Source organism: Castanea sativa, chromosome 5 (assembly GCF_040712315.1).
Source record: "Castanea sativa cultivar Marrone di Chiusa Pesio chromosome 5, ASM4071231v1".
NCBI classification, from domain to species: Eukaryota; Viridiplantae; Streptophyta; class Magnoliopsida; order Fagales; family Fagaceae; genus Castanea; species Castanea sativa.
This window is the reverse complement of record NC_134017.1, coordinates 73,328,518-73,353,160: the sequence shown is the minus strand read 5'-3', so window position 1 is coordinate 73,353,160 and position 24,643 is coordinate 73,328,518. Positions and strand designations below refer to the sequence as shown.

The window sequence follows — 24,643 nt, the reverse complement described above, 5'->3', positions numbered from 1 at the left end:
ATCTTTCAGGCGTATAAAATTCGCATATTTCCTATTGAATTATTGAAGTGACTCAGGAATTTTTATTAACAAATTATTATTATATGTAGACTTTGGTGTTTTCTAATTGATCTTCTTGGCAATTGAGATTATTATATGGAAGACTGGATCCATGGCATACATACAACTATTCTGCACTTGACAAAGTCTTTGCATTCTTTAGCAGGTCTATTACGTGCCTTAAAAGTATTCAACTTTACACTTTGAAACAGAAGAAAAAGTTGTGAGGCATGAGATTTATTTGAGCAAGTAAAATGAAAGATCGGGAAACTGATGGAGAAGCAGAAAGACAGCCTCTTGTTTCTCACTATTTCTTTCACTTTGATATCCTTGTTTCCAAAAAGTTCAATTGCAGCTGACAGCATAACTGCAACACAGTCCATGAATGATAGCCAAACGTTGGTTTCATCAGGCCAAAAATTTGAACTTGGCTTCTTCAGTGCTGGAGGTTTTGGTGATCTATATTTAGGAATATGGTACAAGAATATCCCAAATAAGACTATAGTTTGGGTTGCAAACAGAGACAGCCCGCTTCAGAATTCTTCTGGTTTCTTAACATTCAACAATGATGGAAACCTTGTTCTTCTCAATCAATCAAGAAGCATTGTTTGGTCTTCAAATATTTCACAAGCAGCAAGAAGTCCAGTTGTACAGCTTTTAGACTCTGGAAATCTTGTTCTGAAAGATATGGATGACAACAGCTCTGAGTACTACTTATGGCAGAGCTTTGATCATCCATGTGATACTTTGTTGCCTACCATGAAGCTTGGGTGGAACTTGACAAGTGGGTTGAATCGATCTTTGAGGTCATGGAAAAGCTCAGATGATCCTTCTCCTGGAGACTACACTTACAGTGTGGATCCCCGTGGGCTTCCTCAACTTGTTCTTCGTCAAGGATCAAAGAAGCTATTCCGAAGTGGGCCTTGGTATGGGGAACAATTTAGTGGCAATCAAATTCTGGTGGCAAACACAGTTTTCAAACCCATATTTGTCTCTAATGCTGAAGAAGTTTATTATATATATGAAACTATAGACAATATCACTTCAAGATTTGTGTTGGGTCAATCAGGTCTCGTTCAGCATTTCTCATGGAATGATAAAGACTCTAGTTGGAATCTCTTGTTCACCGTTCAAGAAGACCGCTGTGACAGTTATGGTTATTGTGGTAATTATGGTAGTTGTAAAGTTAACAATACACTTAATTGTGAGTGTTTAAGGGGTTTTAAACCCAAATCACCCCAAGACTGGAAATTGCTTGATTGGTTAGATGGATGTGTTCGAAATGATCCTCATATTTGCAGAAATGGAGAGGGATTCATCAAGTTAACAGGATTGAAACTGCCAGATGCATCACAATTTAGCGTAAATGTCAGTATGAGTATTAAAGATTGTGAGGCAGAGTGCTTGGAGAATTGCTCTTGTACGGCTTATGCTAAACTGGACATCAGTGGCAGTGGCAATGGCTGTGTGACCTGGTTTGGAGATCTGCTTGATATCAGAGAGGTTGCTAATTATGGGCAAGATCTCTATGTGAGAGTGGCAGCTTCAGAATTAGGTAAGAATTCTTGAGTCTGTGACCTTTACCTCTCAGTTTTCAGCTGTAATTTATTTAGGGAACTCAAAACTTGGGACTAAGGCTTTGTTGTTGTTATAATCTTGAGATCTCTACTTTGCTGTTATAGGCAATGAACATGCTTGTCTCACCACATATGCTGTCATGATAGACTCTTAAACCAAGCATTGTGTTTGCTCAAGAAAGGCTCGAAACAGCCCAGCTCTGGCCTAACATGGAGCTGGGATGGAAATGTTGTCTTATGAGTATTTGTATTTTTAACTTAATTAGTCAACTATTGCCTATTTTATTCTATAATTATTGAAACAACTAATATATTGTATTATTTTTTGCTTATGGTTGTTAGAGGCAAATGCTGATAGAAGTAAGAAGCAGAGTCGAATAATAATTGCGGTGACACTTTCTGTGGCTTCAGCAGTGATCATATTGGCTTCAATCAGCTGGTTCATTATTTGGAAAATGAGAAGAAACAAATGTAAATTTACCACAAAATTTTGATAGTTCCATTGTAGCATTTCATGGAAGTTTCAATCCTATCATTTTTATTAAGTTGTCTGTGTTCTTGTAAATAGCCAGTAGGCCAGATAATCAAGCAAACATTAGTGGAGTTGAAGGAGAAAGGGATGACCTTGAGCTCCCATTATTCGATATGGTTACCATTGAAGCTGCCACAAACAACTTCTCTGCTGCCAATAAGATGGGAGCAGGTGGATTTGGCCCAGTGTACAAGGTAAAATATAACAGTTTCACTGGCTGGTTCTCATTCAAACACTTTCAAAATCCTAAAATGGCCCTACAAGCTGCAATTTTATTTATATGCACTTTCTTGTTATGATTGTAGGGTGAGCTACTATCAGGGCAAGAAATAGCAGTAAAGAGGCTTGCAGAAAATTCTGGACAAGGCCTGCAGGAGTTTAAGAATGAGGTCATCTTGATCTCCCAACTTCAACATCGGAACCTTGTAAAGCTTCTAGGTTGTTGCATTCAAGGAGAAGAAAGAATGTTAATCTATGAGTACATGCCAAACAGAAGCTTAGACTCCTTAATCTTTGGTTGGTATCTCTCTCTCTCTCTCTCTCTCTTTCTCTCTCACACACACACACACACACACAAACATATGTATGTTTGAATTTAGTGCAGCATATTGGTCATTTGGTCTCTCTTATTGATTTTCTAGTCCTATGAGTTATATTTACAAATTGGCTAAAATGCCATAGTTTCAAACCATTGGAAGTCAACTTGTATACAATGTAATGATTGGGCAGATGAAGCAAGGCGTTGTTCACTCAACTGGCAAAAGAGATTAGACATTGTTATTGGAATAGCTCGAGGACTTCTTTATCTTCATAGAGATTCAAGACTCAGAGTAATCCATAGGGATTTAAAAGTCAGCAATATTCTGTTAGACAGTGAAATGAATCCCAAAATTTCAGATTTTGGAATGGCAAAAGTATTTGGTGGAAATCAAACTGAATCAAAGACAAAAAGAGTTGTTGGAACTTAGTAAGTAAACACGTGCTTGCCTTATATATATTATTTTGGTATTTTGCTACTAAAATCTCTCTTTTTGTGTTGGATGCAGTGGCTATATGTCTCCAGAGTATGCAATAGATGGAGTTTTTTCTTTCAAATCTGATATTTTTAGCTTTGGTGTTATACTGTTAGAGATACTCAGTGGCAAGAAGAACAGGCTGTTTTTTCATCCAGACCACAAACTAAATCTCCTTGGTCATGTGAGTAAAATAAATATGATCCAATCCAAATTGTTGAAAATAATTTTTACTTAACAGGGAAATTTTATTTTTGTGCTTTGATATAACTTGTCATTATTTTAGGCATGGAAACTTTGGCAAGAAGGAAACGCCTTGGACCTAATGGATGTGTTGCTTGAGAATCACTTCCCTGCTTCTGAAGCACTAAGATGTATTCAAGTGGGTCTTTTGTGCGTCCAACAGCGCCCGGAAGAGAGGCCAACAATGCCATCTGTGCTTTTGATGTTGGATAGTGAAAGCGTGTTGTTAGCTCAGCCTGGACGACCCGGGTTTTATGCAGAAAGGTGCCTTCCAGAGACATATACATCATTAAATGATAGAATGAATTCCAGTTCAAATGAGATAACTGATACATTGTTAGAGGGTCGTTAGGATATGGTTTGTGCTACTCACTGTCCTAGAAGATGGAAATAATTATTTTATCTGAATTAGCATTGCAACAGTCAGCAGATATACCATACCAAGCTTGATTTGAAACATGTAGATCCACTTATGTACATTGTGGTTATGAGATCCTTAGAAAGCTACTCAAATTTGACCAAAGAAAAAGGAAAAGGAAGAGAGAGAGAGAGAGAGAGAGAGAATTATAGGATTTAATCGGTAGGGTATTCCTGTATTCTCTATTGTTGCTCCATTCCTTTTGGGGAACATACTCACCTATCTATTTGTAGCTCATGAATGATTAAAAATTTGATCGATTTTGGACAAGAAATAAGTGTGATATGAATTTTTTTTATAAGTTGAACCTATTGTGCAACTAGAGAAGTTCAGAATCTCTTAAATTGACTCAGTTCATTTCTCACAAATTTAGCTAACCTTAAGCTTCTAAAGTCTTTGGAAGATTTATCTCAACCTTCCAAAATATTTTTTTGGATTATTTGGAGAATTGTGAAGTCCTAATTTTTCCTACAAAACTATGCTTTCTTATAATCAAAAGGGAAACCTGTAGAGAGAAAAATTCTCATATTATTTTAAGAAACCCCAATCTTGGTGAAGGTGAGCCTTCAAAACTTTAGAATTTTTTTTATAAGTTGAACCTATTGTGCAACTAGAGAAGTTCAGAATCTCTTAAATTGACTCAGTTCATTTCTCACAAATTTAGCTAACCTTAAGCTTCTAAAGTCTTTGGAAGATTTATCTCAACCTTCCAAAATATTTTTTTGGATTATTTGGACAATTGTGAAGTCCTAATCTTTCCTACAAAACTATGCTTTCTTATAATCAAAAGGGAAACCTGTAGAGAGAAAAATTCTCATATTATTTTAAGAAACCCCAATCTTGGTGAAGGTGAGCCTTCAAAACTTTAGAGTTTTTGATGACCTGGTTTTCTGGGTTAACTCATACCATACCACTAAGGTCTTGATTTCTATCAAGATATTTACTGAAACCAGATATTTGGTATCTAATCACCATCAAAATTTTGAGAAAAAAAAATGTTGAGAAGGGTGCAAGATCCATTTTTAGGAGCCAAAAGAAAATCAAGAAACCAATCAAGGTAAGAAATTCTATTGATAGTAGGATTTGTTTAGGTCACTATTTTATAATTTTATTTTCCAAGATTTTTATGGATTGATCCAAGATGTATTAGTATTAGTTAAGGGACATACAATAATTGAGGAGCAATATAATTTAGCAAAACATAACGGATGAAATTAATTAAAATCAAAAAAGAGATCAAGTTTGAAAATTGAGAAATGCTATTTCCACAACATTTTTCACAATAAATATTAAGTGAAAAGTTATTATTGACTATTACGGGTGGATAAAAAAATAATTTAAGTGGTAGATTCAAATTAGAACAAGACAGTAACACTTACCACTTATAATTTGTTGTAAAAATATTGTGAATGTAGCACTTTTCTTGAAAAATTGACAAAATTTACCTTTTTGATTTTTACCTAATGTATCACTAGCTAGGAATTGAATTTCTCATTGAATTTTGGTTATTTAGAGCTTATATATTGAACTTTGATTTGAAATATTTTTCCCATAGTCATTAAGAGGGGTTTAAGTATTCGTGAACATGGATGAGTATAGTTGCTAGAATTTTAGCTTTAGGGACTATTTTGGAACTTCAACTTGGCTATGCCTCTCTTCAACACATTTGGAAAACTTTTTTGTTGGTCAACATTTTAATGTGAATGTCACGTGGGCATTCAATCTGCTTCTAGTTTAAAATAAGGGTTCTTCTATGTGTTGGCTTTATTTCGTGCCAAATTTGCTTGTAATTTAGCATTTAGAAACTTTGTATTTAGGTGAGAATAATGTAAGGGAGTGTGAAAATTTGATCAAGTGTGTCCAACAAATTGTGTTTCATGACTAGAACTCGCGACTGAGTTGCAAGTGGTGACTCGCCAAACTGTAGCACTCGTGTGAAGCATGGAGGAAGTTGAAGGGTCACGACAGCTAGATCACTATAAGATAAAAAGTATAGTCCGACTAGTCTGGTAACTGGCGACTGAAACTCGTGACTCATCCTAGTCACGAGTGACTCGCCAGTGCACCCTGTTTTGCTGAAAACTGATTTTTCATATTCCATCTCACACCCTACTATAAATACCCTTATACCCACGAAATGTAGAGAGCTTCTAGAGAGAATTTTGAGCGAGAAACCCTAGAGATAAACAAGATTGATTCATTCACATTCTTATACATTTGATTCTCTAAATTCCTCTACTCTTAACCTCTCCATTGTCATACCCATGAGAGGATTATAAACCAAATCTTTACCTCACCAAATTAAGTGTGGTGAGAAGATTCTTAGTGTTTGGGAAGCAGTTTAGGAGAGAACCAATTCATATTGGTTGATGCAATGGGCTAATTGCGGGATCCAGTAAGTTAGAGAAGATACGGTTCGGCATAACCTTGTTAGAGCAAGAAGCTTGGAGGGCTTAGGTGCATCGGGTAGATTAGGCTTAGAGGGTATATTGCTATTCATGTATCCTAACTGATTTTCTAGTGGATAATTTATCGCTTGAAGGGTGGTGAAGAGGTTTTTCCCTGAGTTCTTCGGTTTCCTCTTCAATAACACATGCAGAAGCTATCTTGTATTTGCATATCTCTTTCCCTTACTCTTTGCTTTTAATTACTGCTGTGTTGTGATTAAAATATGGCTTAAAGTAGTTTGCTTATTTGTGTATTGCTTATATTTCATATTCTGCACGTATATTGTTTGAATATAAGCTTCTATTGAAAAATTTTAATTTGGGGATCTAAACAATCACTTATGTTTATACACTAAGTGAGCTTTCAATTAGTATCAGAGCTGGTACACTTTGACGGATTTTTATATCCTTAGTGTGATCCTTGACCCCTAGGATGGATAGGTCTCAATCCCTCAACGCATCTCCTGTCTTTGATGGGAGTAATTATGCATTTTGAAAAGTACGTATTCGTGCATTTTTGTGCTTCATTGATGAGTGTGTGGGATGTTGTAGAAATTGGTTGGATAAGGCCAAAGGCTGCCAAATCTACTTGGGGTAAGGCAGCTCTCGCAACGGCTAATGCTAATAGCAAAACACTTAATGCTATATTTTGTGCTATCTTATCGGATGAATTTCACAGGATATCTCATCTGTCAATTGCCAAAGAGGCATGGGAAATTTTATAGACTACCTAAGAAGGCACTAGGAAGGTGAAGGATACCAAGCTTCAAATGCTTACCACTAGGTTTGAAGAATTGAAGATGAGCAATGATGAATCATTCGACTCATTCTATGGAAAGTTGAATGAAGTGGTAATCGGGAAATTGAACTTGGGTGAGAAGATGGAAGACTTCAAAGTAGTAAGAAAGATTCTTATATCATTGCCGGAGAGCTTCCGAGCCAATGTGATCGCCATTGAGGAGAGCAAGGATCTTGATGAGATAAAGGTCCAAGAACTCATTGGCTCTCTTCAAACATATGAGCTCTCTCTACCATCTCAAAGGAAGAACAAATCCCTTGAGACCCTTCTTCTTCTCAAGTAATCACTTGTTATGAGTGCAATAGGCATGACCATTTGAAGAAAGAATGCCCCACATATTTGAAGGCAAAGGGTAGAGCTCTTGCTACAACCTTTAGTGATTCGGATAGCTCAAACTTCAATTCTGAAGAAAGCTTTGATGGGGGAAGGAAACTGCCCCGCTTTCATGGCCATTGCACTGGTAGATTCTTTTGAAGATTTAAGCAATCTAGTGGAAGAACCTGGTGAGCATACCAAAGTGGAATCTATTGGTGTTGGAGATGAATCTGATGATGATGAAGAAGTGGAATCTATTGCAAGAATCCTACAACATATTTCTTGAAAAGAATGGAGAATATGCAAGAGTGGCTAAGGTAGCCATTAGAAAGATGAAGAAAGCCGAAGAGGATTATAAAAGCATCCTCATGCGGTACAAAGAGACCAAGTGTGAAGTTGAAGGGTTAAATGAAGAACTAATCAATGCTTATTCCAAGAAAAAGTTTCTTGATCTTGAAGTTGTTCAAGCAAACGCCAAAGTGGAGCATGTTGCTTCCAAGAAACTTGATGAAGTGCTTGCTTATCAAAAGCCCTTTTCGGATAGAAGTGACTTAAGGTATACCGGAGAAAGTAGCTCAAGCTTTAAAGTGTCTAAGAAAATGAAGTTTGTCAAGGCTAAAGAACCATAAACTCCTCTTGTTGACAGTGTAAAATCTAAAAAGAAACCAAATGTGGTGAATCAAATGGTTTTGATGAAGTCTCCCAAGCCAATTGTCACTAAGCCTGAGGCAAGAGGAAATTCTCTTCCTAAGACACAAAGAGGTCCACAAACTCAACACTATTGCCATTATTATGGAATCCGAGGGCACACTAAACCAAATTGCTACAAGCTCCAAGCACTGAAGAATGTGGATATTCAAAAGCCAAAAAGACAAGGAAAAGGCAATGGGAAACCTAAGCAAGCAAAAGGGCAAGAAGGAGAACCCGTTATGAGTGATGTGATGAAGATGATTGACACCATCACCTCATGTTTGGCCAACTTCACCTTAAGGTTTGAGAATCATGACTCAAGCACCCAATCCTCAAAGGATATCATCCCAAATGCACATACCGTGTGGGTGAAGAAGGGTACTCATGCATAAGCATTATAACATGTCTATGCATTAATTCTTTCTATATAATGTGACATTGTTGGTTGTTTGGTTATTTTACATTTTAACATGTTTTTATTGTTTTTGATTATTAAAAGATTTGGTTGTTTGTTGTTTGTTTTTTATTATTCTTTACTTGCTTTGTGTCAAAAATCCAAAAATACATAAAAAGTATAAAATCCAAAAAGTTTGATCGGTGGTGTTGTGCATTGTTTCATGCATGTTTAGCCTTGTACCTCCTTACTAATGGCTTTGTGCATTAATGAGTTTAGTTTTTTCTCTATGCACTTGTATCTTTGTGGGATATATTTTGACATCTATATGATTGTTGTAAATAGATATTTAAACTTGTCATGAATAATTAGTCAATGATTTTGTTGATCTTGAGACATGCATAGACTTGTGCTTGTGTCTCTTCCCACTCATTTGTTTTTTGTTTAAAAGCCCAACCAAAGTCAAATCTCGAAAAGAGATAAAGAGCCGAAAAATCTGTTGCACAAACTAGTATTTGACTAGGAAAAAGAAAAAGGAACATGTATTCAAAATGTATAGTGCCAAAGGCCAAATGCATACTCGTCAAATTGAAATATCAAAAATGAAAGTTTAAATAGTGTGTCAAACACCAATGAACGTTTATACCCCCAATTCACAAATTACCAACATAAGTTTATAATCAAACAATGTATGTGCGGAATATAAAAATAAGCTAAAACAGAATTGATAAAACAATCTAAACCAAAATTAATTACAACTGTAACAGTAATTAAAAGGCAAAGATTGAGGGAAGAGAGATGCAAACACAAAGACAACACAACAATGTGTTATCGAAGAGGAAACCAAAGTCCTTGGTGAAAAACCTTTCCGCCGCTCTCTAAGCGGTCAATAATTCACTAGAGAATAAAGTTGGGATATATGAATAGCAAAAGACCCTCAAAGCCTAATCTACTTAGTACACCTAAGCCCTTCAAGCTTTTTGCTCCAACAGGGTTACGTCAAACCTTGTCTTCTCTAGCTTACCGGATCTCGCAATAGCCCATTGCATCAACCAAAATTAATTGGTCCCTTCCGAACTTCTTCCTAAGTACCAAAATGTCTTCTCACAGATATGAGTATGATGAGATAAGGATTTGACTAATGTACCTCTCAAGGATGTAACAATGGAGAGGGTGAAAGTAGAGGAATTTGGAGAATCAAAAGATAAAGATTGTGGATGAGTCAATCTTGTTTTTCTTTAGGGTTTCTCTCTTCAAGCTCTCTATATTTCGTGGGTATAAGAGTATTTATATTAGGGTGTGTGTGAAATGTAAAGAGTCAGTTACAACTAAACAAGGTATTCTGGCGACTCGAGCTCCCGACTGGAATGAGTCGCAAGTTTGAGTCGCAAGTTTGAGTCACGAGCTAACTGCTTGGCTAGCTGGAGGTTTTGTCCTGTAGTGCAACATTTGGCATGACCCTTTAGCTTCTTTTGCATACTTCACACGTGTGCCACCTTTGGCGACTCGCCAGTCGCGAGATCTAGTTGCGAGACTTTTCTTGAGCGCACACTCTTGAGCTTTTTCTTCACACTTTTTCACACACTACCCTTACATGATTTCCACCTAAATACAGGGTTTCTAAATACTGAATTACAAGCAAATTTGGTATGGAATAAAGTCAACAAAATGATTGAATAAATTCAACCTCACAATCTTCCTCTTTTTTTTAATTCCGTGACAAAACCCTAAAACAAACTCTAAACTTAACATGTGAGTTGGGAACAATTGAACAAAACTCACTCACACCTAACTCTAGAATTTGTGAAGCTCTTGAACCATATGGACAAGTATTTCTAGAAAACAACAACACAATACGATCATTGTAAACAGAAAACTTGAAATGCATATGGAGCAAGCACAATGTGATCAAGCAATAAAGAATAACAACAGCAAAGCATGGCTTGGCCAAAAACGAACAATCACTATAAATAGTGACCACAAGTACTAAAAAAACAACTTAAATATATATACCAAAAGCTTTAAACAGTAGCACAATAAATATCAACAAGTTATAAAAGCTATAAAAAACAAGACAAAAGTATGTGTGCATGTATCAGTATTCTCCTTTTGAGCTCACACAACTTCCCATTCCTGTGTTGCTCTCCCCCTTATTGTATGCCATCATCCAAACTATGCAATGAACAATGAGTTTGCTCTCCCCCTTTTTGGCACGAATAAAGCCAACAAAATGATTGAATAATTTCAACCTTAAAAAAAATTTCAAGCAACAATCTCAAAAAGAGATGTAAAGATTAAAAGAAAAGCAGCCAAATGAAAAGCTTCTAACTCAATGTAATCAAGTTTATGTGGGAGGTCATATATGTTCATTTCTACAATTGAGATAGGTCACTCTACTTAGTACTAGTTGTATATGACATGGTTGAATCAATCATTGAAGCTTCACATTAGACTAAGGACTATCTCATGTGTGATACCCACTCAAATCACACATGTCTATGTTCAATGGAGAGAGAGAGAGAGAGAGAGAGAGAGAGAGTTTGTGAGGGAAAACTATGCAAAGAATGGAATAGAGAATGCCAAATTTATAGTAAAAGGGTGTGAATAAGAAGAGACAATATAAGGGAAGATGAAGAGTAATATTAAAGTAAAAGGTAGTGGGAAGATGAAAAGCTAAGGGATGGAGAACAGTTGGAAAAAATGTACATATTTTAAAAAATGAGTAAATGTTAAAAAATATTATAGAAAAATTGGAAAGAGCTGACGTGGCTTAACTCGAGTGTAGTAATTATAAATGTTACACTTTAGCTTTTATATATATATATATATATATATAGACATAGATTATAATTTTTAAGGCTAAAATGCAAATTGAACTGTTTAAAAAAATTGTGGCTTTTTGTCTAATTCCGTTTTAAAAAAATACCATTAAGTATGCAATTAATTAATGAAAAAAAAATTCACATAAAAAATCAATAAAAAAATTTTTTATAGATTTTTTTCATGTGAATATAATTTTTTTAGTGGCAAATTTTTAATGAAATTGGACAGAAGTCCTCAATTGAATAAATTTAAAATTTAGAAAACCCAATGGAAAGAAAGTAGAGTCAAAGGAGTGAAATGCCTAATTTGGGATTTTCATATTAGCCTTTTTTTTTTTTTCTATTATTATTATTTTTTATTTATGTACATTTATGTTGCTTCTATTGGGCTAAAACCACGTTGTCTTGGTCTTCTTGTTTAACACCTTTGACCCTCCACACCATTCGAAAATTTTTTTTCTCTTCTGGTATCGGGGTCAAAATAGAAATGGGAAAATGGGAGTCGCCGTTATTTAAAATTTAAAAAGTATTAGATTTCACATGAAAGTCAGGTACTCAACGCGTGATTCTAAGTTCAACTCATGTTTTTCTCTATTGTTGTCCCACACTTTTCTTTGTGTGTTGTATTTTATTTGTGTGCATGTGATTTATTTATTTATTTGTTTTTGTTCAGTATTCGTGTGTTGGGTGTGTTTTAGATTGATAGTAAATTGAGTTGGAGAAGAAACTATGCGGCCAAAGATATACATGTTTTGTCTAAAATCTCAAACTCACATTTTTACATTTTAAACAATTTTACACACACGTTTTCATCTACACAAATTTCAAAAAATTACGAAAATCTCTTCTCAAACTACTCTACCAAACATCCTCATAAAATTCGGGGGTTTAGGACTAGTCCTTTTAGTCTTATCACTTATGCTAAAGGGTGTGAAGGAGGTTGCTGATGCTGTCAAAATCACCATGGGTCCTAAGCGCTAAGAAATTCTATGGCTACCTAATCGCACCATTCTTTACTTAATATTTCAAACTATTGCTATCTATGCAATTCATATCTTGAAAATAAGTTTGATTAGCATTGGTGTTTCTACTCACTTTGGGGCCAAAAATGAATCATTTGTTATATGATAGATATATGTCAAATTGCTTATTGCTTGAGTACTGAAGATATTTGTGATTTTACTTTCACTGGTCAATAAAAGAAATCACAAAATCCATGTGCTTTAGTTATGCAATAAAGGATACCTTATCCACTACCTTGTAGGCTTGTACTTAAGGTTTACATGCCAGATAGAATATTCTTTGATCTCATATGCTTGGTTGGGAATCCAGATAGTCTTTTAAATTTTAAAATTGTGCTTCCAATTGGCTGTATTATTTTTTCCCTATTTGTCTAATTTTTTTTCCCCTTTTAGGACGTGATTTTCTTACTTTTCTTTTTGGATACAATCAAAGCATTTAGTAGATTGCGTAGTGTGTACTAGATTGTAAAGACTATAATCAACTGGTAGTAGGTTGATTCATGAAAGCCATTGAGATTTTCCGAAATGAGGTTAGCCCAAGAACAGCAGAAAGCTCTGGCATGATGCTAAATTTCCAATTACCAGCTCAGGCATCAAGATAGTTAGCTCTGACTTGATAACTCTTTAGATCCCAACATGCCAATCTCAGAAAATTTTCTTTCAACATAAATGACATCCTTATCACACTATCAATTACTCACTCAAGTATGCGCTAAAAGTCAATGAAATTTTAACGTGTTATTCAATCCATCCATTAAATTGCACTAAAACTAAGCAGAACGATATTTAAGATTAGGTATTGGGACATTTAATTTGATAGTCATTTTCAGGTAGAAAAAAAAGCCTTCACCGAAAATTGATACTTTAATTTGATATTTAAGATTATTGACTTGATGCAATATCCATTTTGATACGCTAGTTTTTTGTTTGAAAAAAATGTGCTTCTATTAACCATATAAAAAGAGGCAACGCCTCTATGGTGCCATTTTGGTTTAGTTAGTCACTTTTACTTTGACTTTTGCTTTTTTTTTTCCCCTAAGTTTTGAACAGTAGCTACAATACCAAGCAGCACTATAGCTACAGTTTTTTTTCTTCAGTCTTCTATTTGTACTTTTTTTACTTATATATATTGTTATACTGACATAACAAATTTCACAATATTTTCACAATTATTGAGATGTCAATTTCATATAAGTCAAAATAAAATAATAAAATATGAAACTGTAACCAACCACAACTGAAAATAAATGTTTTGTGAAAATGTTGTGACACTTGTTAGGCGAATTTGTAAAAGCTAAAGTACTTTTGGTTTGTTCAATATGTACTTTTTTTTTTTTTTTTTTCAGTCATCGATTTGTGCTCTTTTTTCTACTAACTATATAAAAAGAGGTAATGCCTCTACAGTGCCCCTTTTGATGTAGTGAACCATTTTTTTCCCTCAAAGTTTTGAACAGTTGCTACAGTGCCACTTTGGTTTGTTCAAGTGGCACTGTATCTACAGTAGCTACAACGTTTTTGTCTTTTTAGTCTTCCATTTGTACTTTTTTCTTTTAAATATTTATAAGAACCCGCATATATATTTTTATACTAACACAATAAATTTCATAATATTTTTCACAATTATTGAGGTGTCAATTTCTTATAAGTCAAAATAAAATAATAAAATATGAAATTGTGACCAACTACAACTGAAAATAAATGTTTTGTGAAAATATTGTGACACTTGTTGGGTGACTGTGTAAAAGCTATAGTACTTTTAGTTTGTTCAATATGTACTGTTCATCATTTTTTTTTTTTCCAGTCATCAATTTGTGCTCTTTATATATATATAAAGAGTGAATAGGCTCATAAATAGTATTATGAACAATATTTTTGGTTTAGTGACTTGCCTTTTTCCCCCTTTCTTTCCTTCAAGTTCACCAACTTGGTTTGAGCTTTTTTTTTTTTTTTTTTTTTCTTTTCTTTTAAAGGATCTTTATATGTTTACTTTCTACTTGTAATGTAAGTTTACATTGTATACACACAAAAAGTGGCAAATATTATATACATTTGAAAAAAAAAAAATTGTACAAATTTTGCAAATGTGTACAACATTTACCAATCTTTTCGTGTTTATAATATAAATTTACATTGTAAGTGAAATGTATATTTCTATATATATATATATATATATTATATAAAAGAGTAAATGGGAAAAGTTATAGTAATTTCACTACAATAGTTTTGGTTTGTATAACTTTCACTCTTTTGCTGGCTTTTTTTTTTTTCTTTTGTGTGAATGCATAAAGTTGTAGTATATTTGCTATAGTATTTTTAGTTTGTCCACAATAATTTTCACAACACTTTTATAACAAATCAAAGATGGTAAATTGTTATTGTTTCTAATTTAAATTTACTTGCCATGAAACTACTTTTTTGCCCACCAATAACAACTTGTAGTAACCTACTACTTATGATTTGTTGTGAAAATGTTATGAACATAACATTTTTTTGTGTGAAAAATGTTAAGACATATTGATGTTGTCACAATATTTTCAAAATTGCTGGGCTATCAATTCTTTACAAGTTAAAATAAAATATAACAAAATTATAAAGTATTATGAAAATGTTGCGTCATTCTGTTGTGTTTTTAGAAATTTTTTGTTGGTTTAATCAACTTTGTTGAGACAAAATTTACTATTTCACATACAATTTTCTTCGGTTGACTTTTTGTATATTTTTTTCTTTACACACTATTTTAAGTAAAAACACATGGTTTTGCACCCAAAAAAAAAAATTAGGAAAAAAACATTTTTTATCCTTTATGATTGGGATATTTAATTTGATAGTAATTTTCAGGAAGAAAAAAAGTCTTGACTGAAATATTGATGCTTGAATGCCTCCGGTCCCTAGACGCAATTCTGGTTGACTTGTGATGCTTGGCTTATTGACTGAAGCAAAAGCCTTTTTGATAGGCTGCTTCTTTCTTTGAAAAAGAGAGGTGTGTAGTCCTCAAAGAAACAATTAGTCAGAGATAGGGATCAGAAAGAGAAGACTTAATAATTCTCCCTCTCTCCCCCCTTTCATGTAGGAAGACTTCATGCCCACCCACCACCCCTCTCCAAAAAAACTCAAACATGGATGCTAAAAAACTAGTCACGTCCATGTTTCTGATAATTCTTTTCTTCCCATTATGCATATCCCTTGACAGCTTCACATCAGACACATCCATGAAGGATGGCCAATCTTTGATTTCCAAAGAAAACAATTTTATCTTAGGCTTCTTCAGCCCCGGCAACTCTAGCTATCGGTATCTTGGTATTTGGTATGTCAAAGTGACAAAAAAAACTGTGGTGTGGGTTGCAAACAGAAATGATCCTATCAATGATTCCACTGGAGTTCTCTCCATCAAACAATCTGGCAACCTTGTTCTCCATGACAGTCACAACCGTCTTCTTTGGTCTACAAATGTGTCAGTCCAAGGGACAACCTCCTGTGTTGCTCAACTTCAAGATTCAGGAAACTTGATGTTGGTCCAGGACAAAAGCAAAATGTTGTTATGGCAAAGCTTTGACTATCCTACAGATACTCTTCTTCCAGAAATGAAGATTGGGTTGAACAGGATAACTGGGCTCAACAGTTTCTTGACATCTTGGAAGTCACAAGATGACCCTGGAACTGGGGACTACTTCTATAAGATGAATCTTACTGGCTTTCCACAATTGCTATTGTATGAGGTTTCAACCCCACATTTTCGAGCAGATCCATGGCCATGGAACAGACCAGCATTCAAACCCTCATTAGGTTTTAACTTAAATTTTGTTAACAATGAAGATGAGGTATCTTACTTTATCTCTCTTGATGACCCCTCCATCATTACAAGATTTGTGGTGGACAGCTCTGGACTTCTCCAACAACTTACGTGGAATGACGGTGATAGTCAATGGAAGCACGTATGGTCAACACCTAGATCATGTGATAACTATGGAAGCTGTGGTGCGTACGGTATATGTATTCTTGACGGCGTTGACAGGTTTGGGTGTACCTGCTTGCCAGGGTATGAACCCAAGTCTCTCAGAGATGGTTCTGAGGGATGTGTGAGAAAGAAATTGGGGATGTCTATCTGTGGAAATGGAGAAGGGTTTGTGAAGGTGGCACATTTGAAGATTCCTGATGCATTTGATGCTGTTTGGATGGAGATGAGTATGAGTAGCTTAGAGTGCGAGCAAGCATGCTTGTGGAATTGTTCCTGCACAGCTTTTATCAATTACAATACTAATGGTAAGGGATTTGGTTGCTTATCATTTTACGGTGAACTGATTGACATTTTAGAGTATACAGATGATGGGTGGGATCTAAATGTTCGTGTGGATGCGATTGAGTTAGGTAGTCTTCTTCTCTAGCTCTCATTTTCCTAAATATTAATTTCTGTCTTTTTCACTCTATGGATTACACTTATTCTAATTCCCTGCAGCTAAGTATACAGGGAAGTCCAAAGGTTTTCTTGGAAAGAAGAGGAAACTAGCTATTACAATATTGTCTGTTGCTGTGCCATTGTTTTTGGTATCCTTGCTAGCGTATATGTGGCTAATGAAGAAGAGGAAAACGAAAGGTAACAAAATCACTTGCTTTGTATTATTCACATGATGGGAGGTATATAACCTCTCCATGGGGAAATTATAGTGAGCAATGTCTTTCTAAATGTTAGGACAGTGACGAGAAAATTGCATAATCCATCATTAAATTTTACAGGTACCAAAGACTATTTGGAGGGAAATGAGCTCGAGGACAGTAACAGACATCCAGATTTATCGATTTTTGATCTAAGCTGCATAGCTGCTGCCACTGACAATTTCTCTCCGACCAACAAACTTGGGCAAGGTGGTTTTGGTTCTGTTTTTAAGGTATATTTACAATTCATAACGATGTCGTTGAATGTTGATATCTTACCTATATTCCTTTTTGTTTCATATTCCATTATTGTGAATGCACGGTAAATGAGTTTTATAAGCCAAGATGTAAGTGATTGAAGAATTAGATTGTGGCATTGAACTAGATGTTATGACTAAGCTTAATTTCGGATCATGAATTCAGGGTCAATTATCTAATGGCCAACAAATAGCTGTAAAAAGGCTATCCAAAAGTTCAGGGCAAGGAATAGAAGAATTCAAAAATGAAGTTATGTTGATTGCAAAACTTCAACATAGGAATCTTGTCAAAATTTTTGGTTGTTGCATTCCAGACGAAGAAAAGATGTTGATTTATGAGTACATGCCAAACAAAAGCTTGGACTCCTTCATTTTTGGTATATCTTCTTTCCAAAAATTTATTGCATGCATATGTTTTACTTTCTTCTGTTATATATGTTGAAAGAATATATTTTAAGTGCATAAAACCGCATATTTCAACTCTATATATATCACATTTTGAATACACTGAAGCGAATTATTGTTGTAGATCATACAAGAAGTTCATTGCTAAATTGGAGGAAACGTTTTGAAATCATAATTGGGATTGCTCGTGGGATTTTGTATCTTCATCAAGACTCGAGATTAAGAATTATTCATAGGGATCTTAAAACTAGCAATGTTCTTCTTGATGGTGAGATGAATCCCAAAATTTCGGATTTTGGCATAGCACGTATAATCAAAGGGGACCAAATTCAAGACATGACAACTAGAGTTGTCGGAACATAGTAAGTATCACTCAAACACATGCACACATGTGCACATTGAGACTTGCACACTTGCCATACATACAGCAAATAAAGGCCTATGCAAACTTTAACATTATCTTTAATATTGTTCACATACAGTGGTTATATGTCACCGGAGTATGTAATATTTGGGAAATACTCCACCAAATCCGATGTCTTTAGTTTTGGTGTCATATTGTTGGAGATTGTGAGTGGCAAGAAGAATAACGACTCTTATCAGAACCACCCTTCCCTAACTTTAATAGGGCATGTAAGTTACAGCAAACAACAATTTTTACTATTTGCATTTATAATATAGCCCCTTATTGATAATGCTATGACTCACACAGGTTTGGGAACTTTGGAGAGTAGATAGAGCCTTGGATATAGTTGATTCATCAATAAATGAGTCATTTGTTTCCCTTGAAGTCTTGAGATGCATTCAAATTGGGCTCTTATGTGTGCAAGAAAATGCAATGGACCGACCAACAATGTTGGCAGTTTTTCTCATGCTGAGTAGTGAAATAACTATTCCTTCTCCAAAACAACCTGCTTTCATTTTCAGAAGAGCTACTAATGAATTTGAATCAATCACAGGAGGGGAGCTCTATTCTATAAATGACATGACAATAACCGAGTTTGAAGCTCGCTAAAGGCAAAGATTCTAGTTAAGCTGCATCTAATTTGCTCCTATAAGGATTCTAGTTAGCTGCATCTAGATTGCTTCTATAGGGATTTGTAGGAAAAATTAACATTATACTCTTTTTTGTATTTAAGAACAAACATGATTTATTATTCTTATTCTATCTCTTTTTGGTATTGCTGGCGAAGCTTGAGACTATGATGTCTGGCTTGGGTTGCTAGCTGCTTGCGTGGTTTTGGCTTCAAAAATTGAAAATGATTCTCTCAATACAACTTTAAATATATAATATTTAATTCAAATTATGAAATAAATACATTTCAAATAGAAAGAAGAAGTTATTTAAGCTAATTTGTGGCCTGGTAAATTATTCGTATAGGTTTTTTTTTAGAAAAAGGTATACCCCTTTTTTTTTTAGAGAGATACCTACCTTTTGGTTTTTTGGGTAAATAAAGGATTGATCATTTAACATAGGTTCTATTACATTAAGAACAATGTTAAAGGTATTACAAATTTTACTACATAAAGTGATAAAACTTACAAACCGATATTCCAATTAAATTGATTAGGCTTATCCCTCCTCATATATAAATATTTGAATTGTCTCTTTATAATTAGTGGGACATTATTTTTATAAGCTCAATTTAGTAAAATTTGTAAATGTCTGTATAGTACGATACTACCCAACTCCATTGTTGAAGAAAAATGCAAGCCTGTTGAGACTTGAGAGTGTACTGTTTGTGCTTGCATTATGGCATTGTTGAGAAAGAAGGATGGGTCACTAAGAACAGCACCCAACAGTAGGTGAGAGAATCAATCAGTGGTTGTAGGATTATCTAAGTTAGTTAATGTTTGTAATGACCCCCCTCTCTATGTCTTGTGTTTTTTTTTTGTGTATGTGTGTGATTTAGATTGGTAATAGATTGAGTTGGAGAAGAAACTTTGCAGCCAAAGATATAAAATTTGGAGTTTCGACCTGGACTCTTTGTCTTATGCTAAAGTGTGTGGAGGAAATTGCTGTTGCTGTCAAAGTCACCATGGGTCCTAAGGTATTTTTTAGCTACCTAATCACACCATTCCTTAATTCATATTTCTGACCATTCTTTAATAATGTCTCAATAATCAGTTTGACTAGCATTGGTCTTTTTACTCACTTTAGACCCAAAAATCAATTATTTATTGAAGTTTTCCATATCTGCTTTCTTCATATGGCACATTTTGTAATGGATGCGAGATATGGTACAATAAGTGAGATGAATATTATGTTACACTATTAAAGAGTGAATAAAAAGACTTTATTAAGTCCATGTGTTTTGGTCGTGAGATAGTTACAACTTACAACATATCATTAACCTCACAGCTTTGAGCTCATTAAGTCTATCTAGCCCATTTTCTACCCCCTCATTTGCCAACCTATTCAAACTATCAGTTACTCACTAAAGTAGGGAATAAATGCCAAAAGTTATCATGTCACTCTAGCCATCATTAAGCTTCTCTAAAACCTAAGAAAAATATATTTAAGATAAGTATTGTGATATTTAAGCTGCTAGTCAGCAAAAATTGATGCCTAGAATGCCTCCAGTCCCTTGACGCAATTCTGGACTTGTGATGCTTAGTGACTGTGTAAGCTGACTTATTGACTTGACCCAACATCCATTTTGATACGCGCTACTCTTTGGATTGAAAGAAGGGATACCCAGTCCTAAAATAAAAATATTCGTAGACAGAGATAAGAGAAATGAAACTTCATAATTCTCTCCGTCTTATCACATTTTGAGTATACTGGAGTTCAATTTTATTGTAGATCATACAAGAAGTTCATTGCTTAATTGGGGGAAACTCTTTGAAATCATCATTGGGATCGCTCGTGGGATTTTGTATCTTCATCAAGACTCAAGATTAATAATAATACATAGGAATCTTAAAACTAGCAATGTTCTCTTAGATGGTGAGATGAATCCTAAAATTTCAGATTTCGGAATAGCTCATATATTCAATGGGGACCAAATTCAAGCATGTTTGAATGCCTTTTTTGGGATTGCCGATTCCTAAGACTAGCTAGGAAAAGAAACCATTTGAATGCCATTTTTGAAAATTCATTGGATTTAAAAAAAAAAATGAAAAGGGAATGGATAAAATTATAATAGTAATGTTTCTAGATTTAGATAAAGTGGAATCATTAACTTGTGCAATAAGGTGGAGAGAAAGCCATTGTTGAGTTGATTCATAATAGTGCATTTTCATGTTATTTGTATCATTGTGATCTAGCATTATATAGCATTATTGAGTATTGACAGTATTCCTTTGTCGGGCTTTTTTCTAGGATCATTTGTATGAGCCATTTAGACATTGATCTATCCCATCGGGGGGACCATGAACACCTCATCACCTTCAATTCATAACACCAATAACTCTTATTTCACTTGTTGCAGAGATAACAACTTGGGGAGTGGCCAATTAAGTTTTATTTATTTATTTATTTATTAACTACAATTCATTAAGCTTAAGGAGAAAAATAGGGGGGGGGGGGCATCTTCCTTACAAAATTAAAGAGCTTCCAATTGAGTGGTTAATATAATGTATAGGGACACTATTTGACCAAAAAGACTTAAGCCTATGTAGATTCAACTATGTTCTATTAACCACTATATGACATTCTTATTTAATGTGGGACTTCATTCATACATGCATACTCAACATATTGAACTCTATTTCAAGCATGTTCCTATTGCCTTTTTTTTTTTGTGAATAATCTACTGTACATTTTTCTAATTTGCACATTCTTGATCACTTTTTGATCAACCGAAATTTTTTTTTGGAAGTTTTTATTTTTCAGATCACGTTGATCAACTCTCAATTGATCAAAAAACTCATAGGGACTTTCTATTTTTAGACCGACTCTTGATTGACCTTTGATCGATCAAAACTTATCATCATAGTAGCATTGTCCCAAAATCGATTGAAATTCTGGATTCTTATTTTAAATCCCCTCATCTTTCGTTGTAGATCTCTCTCTCTCTCTCTCTCTCTCTCTCTCTCTCTCTCTCTCTCTCTCTCTCTCTCTCTCTCTCTCTCTCTCTCTCTCTCTCTCTCTCTCTCTCTCTCTCTCTCTCTCTATAGTGTGGCTTGACCCCTTTTTCTCTCTTTCCCAAATCAGTTAAGTTGGACTCCAAATCCTTTAGGGCTCCACATTCCTATCTTCTTGGACCATCCTCATGGCACATCGTGCACAGTGCTATTCTTTAGCTTTAGGAGGCAATTGCCCCCCCCCCCCCCCCTTCCCCCACAAATTGTTTTAAAAAAATTATTATTAGTATAAACATATAGGGAATACAAATCTACTATACCACCTTTTTAGTTCCATTTTATGTTCCATCAATTACAACTTGCCATGTACTTATTTATTTTTTATTTTTCTATTTTAAACTTTGGCTATTTTCTAAGGAAAGGCAAATAAAGGTATGATAATTTGTAATTAATGGAACATAAAATGGAACACAAAAAATGGTACAGGAGATTTGTATTCTATGTATAGGTACTAATTTAGCAATTTAGTTCAATAAAATTACAGTTAAACCCCTTAAAAATAGCAAACTCCAAAATAATAAGCCCAATAATAAAGGTTCTTCTATTTTTTGAGTAAATTTTAATAATTTGCATCAATTATAATTTAAAATTACTTCATTTTCCAATTACAAAAAATTCCTAGGGGTGTGAAGAATATTTTGCATTTGTGTTTGTGAGAAGTCCAACCACTAAGGTTTTTTTTTTTTTGGTAGTGGATAAAGAGTGTTATTTCAACTGGGGTTTTTATTTTTATGAATGTGGGGAGTGTTTTGGTGTACTGGGGGTGTTTTTCTTCTTTTTTTATAGAACTTTTTTTTTTTCAATAGGAACGTGGGTAGATATTTGATGGTGTGTGTCTCTTATTTATTAGGTTTTTTTTTTTTTGTTTTACTTGAAATTCTAAAGGTTTCGCAGGGAATAGTTTTTTTTTGTTTTTTTTTTTATTTTATAAACTATTGGGAAGAGTTTGTATTTGTGAGAAGTTACGTACGTGGGTAGATAATTGATAGAGCATTATTTGAATGTGGGGTGTTAACATATATAGTGTTGTGGGCTTTAGGCCCAACTAGTTTACTTGTATAACACTCTTACTTGTACTACACTCATATTTACTTGTACTGCACTCATATGTCTACTATATAAAGGCACTCATGTATATTCTTTCAGTGAGAAATACAATACTATTCAATTCAGTATTTCTAACATGGTATCAGAGCCACTACTCTGACCTTTTCTTAGCAGTCTTGTCTTTATTGGTGGTACTCTATTCTCAACATCGCTTCCGCCATCACAGCAGCTGACGCAGTTTTTCGCCATAGAACCTCTGACGTCTTCCAGTCGTTGTCCTTGGGTTCCGGACCTGCAGCCGCCATTGTTGAGGAGTACCGCACCACACAGACCACTACACTTACTATCTCCGTTGTGCATCTTGCTCCAATAAATATTTTTCAGTCCAGGTGCTCCTTACCCAGTTTTTCACGTAGATTTCATTTTTGCAATCCATTTTTGCATATTTTACTTCTAAATGAAGAATAAGGACAGATCTTCTTCCTTTTGCAAAAATCGTCGCCGACAATCCAGCAAACGTTTTTGCAATTTTTGCAAACGTTTTGGCCATAATATTGAGACTTTCTTTCAGCGCAATAAATCAGCTATTTCAATTTCTGCTGCCATTATTGCTAACATTGAGAGTGTCCAACCAATGGCTCCCGTCTCTGCACAGTCTAAGTCTTCAGGTCGCACTTTCACCATGACCACAGATGACCTTAATAACATCATCGCCAATGTCATTCGTATGGTTGGTAATGCATCTTATTCCTCTTCTCTCTTAGCTTTATCCGATATGTCTCATTCCTCTTGGCTTATGGATTTTGCTTGTTGCAATCACATGACACCTCACTCGTCCTTACTTTTTGAACTTAAACTTGCACCACACCCTCTTACTATTCGCACAGCAAATGGTTCCACAATGTCTGGTCATAATATAGGTTCTGTTTCAACCTCTAACCTCTCCATTTCTAGGGTCTTTAATGTTCCTGACCTTTCTTACAATTTGTTTTCTGTGGGACAATTAGCTGAGTTGGGTTATCGAATTATATTTGATTATTCTAGGTGTATTGTGCAGGATCCAAGGACGGGACAGGAGCTAGGAACTGGTCCCAAAGTTGGACGTATGTTTGCCGTGGACAACCTTCGTCTTCCACTTATTGCTCCTGTTTCTATTGCCGCAGCTGCTGCAGTTTCTTCTATTCCTTCTTTTGCTCTTTGGCATGCTTGACTTGGTCACGCATCTTCTTCCCGTGTACAAAAATTGGCTTCTAGAGGTTTGTTAAGTTCAGTGTCTGCAGAAAATTTTGATTGTGTTTCATATCAATTAGGAAAACAACCAGCTTTGCCTTTCAATTCTAGTGAATCTATATCCACTGATATCTTTGACCTTATTCATTTTGATGTTTGGGGACCTTCCTCTGTCTCTAGTATTGGTGGATCTCGATATTTAGTTGTCTTTGTTGATGATTACTCTCGCTATAGCTGGATCTTTAATATGAAACATCATTCTGAGTTATTGCAAGTGTATTCTAATTTTGCAAAAATGGTTGAAACTCAATTTTCTAAACGTATCAAAATTTTTCGATCTGATAATGCTCTTGAGTACACTCAATATACTTTCCAAGCTGTTTTGCATTCCTATGGCACTGTTCATTAACTAACTTGTCCAGGTACCTCTTAGCAAAATGGTAGAGCCAAACGAAAACTTCGTCATATTCTTGACACTTTTCGTGCTCTTCTTCTCTCTGCCAAAGTTCTTGCTCCTTTTTGGGGCAAAGCTACTCTTCATGCTGTTCATGCTATTAATCGCATTCCCAGTCCTGTCATCCAAAATCAAATTCCATATGAGCGCCTTTTTAGGTCACCTCCAGTCTATCACCACCTACGCTCATTCGGCTCTGC

At 34.9% G+C, this 24,643-nt stretch overlaps 2 protein-coding genes across 3 annotated transcripts; both read left to right on the top strand.

Annotated features, from left to right (window-relative positions):
* Positions 1 to 245: 245 nt before the first annotated feature.
* LOC142636629 (G-type lectin S-receptor-like serine/threonine-protein kinase At4g27290) lies at positions 246 to 4,112 on the top strand. Its single transcript, XM_075810903.1, has 7 exons — positions 246 to 1,594; positions 1,959 to 2,087; positions 2,185 to 2,342; positions 2,454 to 2,664; positions 2,878 to 3,115; positions 3,195 to 3,345; positions 3,448 to 4,112. Exons 1-7 carry the CDS (start codon positions 313 to 315, stop codon positions 3,754 to 3,756), a joined length of 2,478 nt encoding a protein of 825 aa, XP_075667018.1. The 5' UTR covers positions 246 to 312; the 3' UTR covers positions 3,757 to 4,112.
* An 11,220-nt stretch (positions 4,113 to 15,332) lies between these two features.
* On the top strand, positions 15,333 to 18,884 carry LOC142634230 (G-type lectin S-receptor-like serine/threonine-protein kinase RKS1). Of its 2 annotated transcripts, none has more exons than XM_075808520.1 (7): positions 15,333 to 16,676; positions 16,777 to 16,902; positions 17,043 to 17,194; positions 17,385 to 17,595; positions 17,748 to 17,985; positions 18,106 to 18,256; positions 18,336 to 18,884. In XM_075808520.1, the coding sequence occupies exons 1-7, from the start codon at positions 15,428 to 15,430 to the stop codon at positions 18,636 to 18,638; spliced, it is 2,430 nt and encodes an 809-aa protein (XP_075664635.1). In that variant the 5' UTR covers positions 15,333 to 15,427; the 3' UTR covers positions 18,639 to 18,884. The 2 variants fall into 2 exon arrangements, with proteins under 2 accessions (XP_075664635.1, XP_075664634.1); XM_075808519.1 differs by having other exon boundaries at positions 16,765 to 16,902; positions 18,336 to 18,882.
* Positions 18,885 to 24,643: the final 5,759 nt, after the last annotated feature.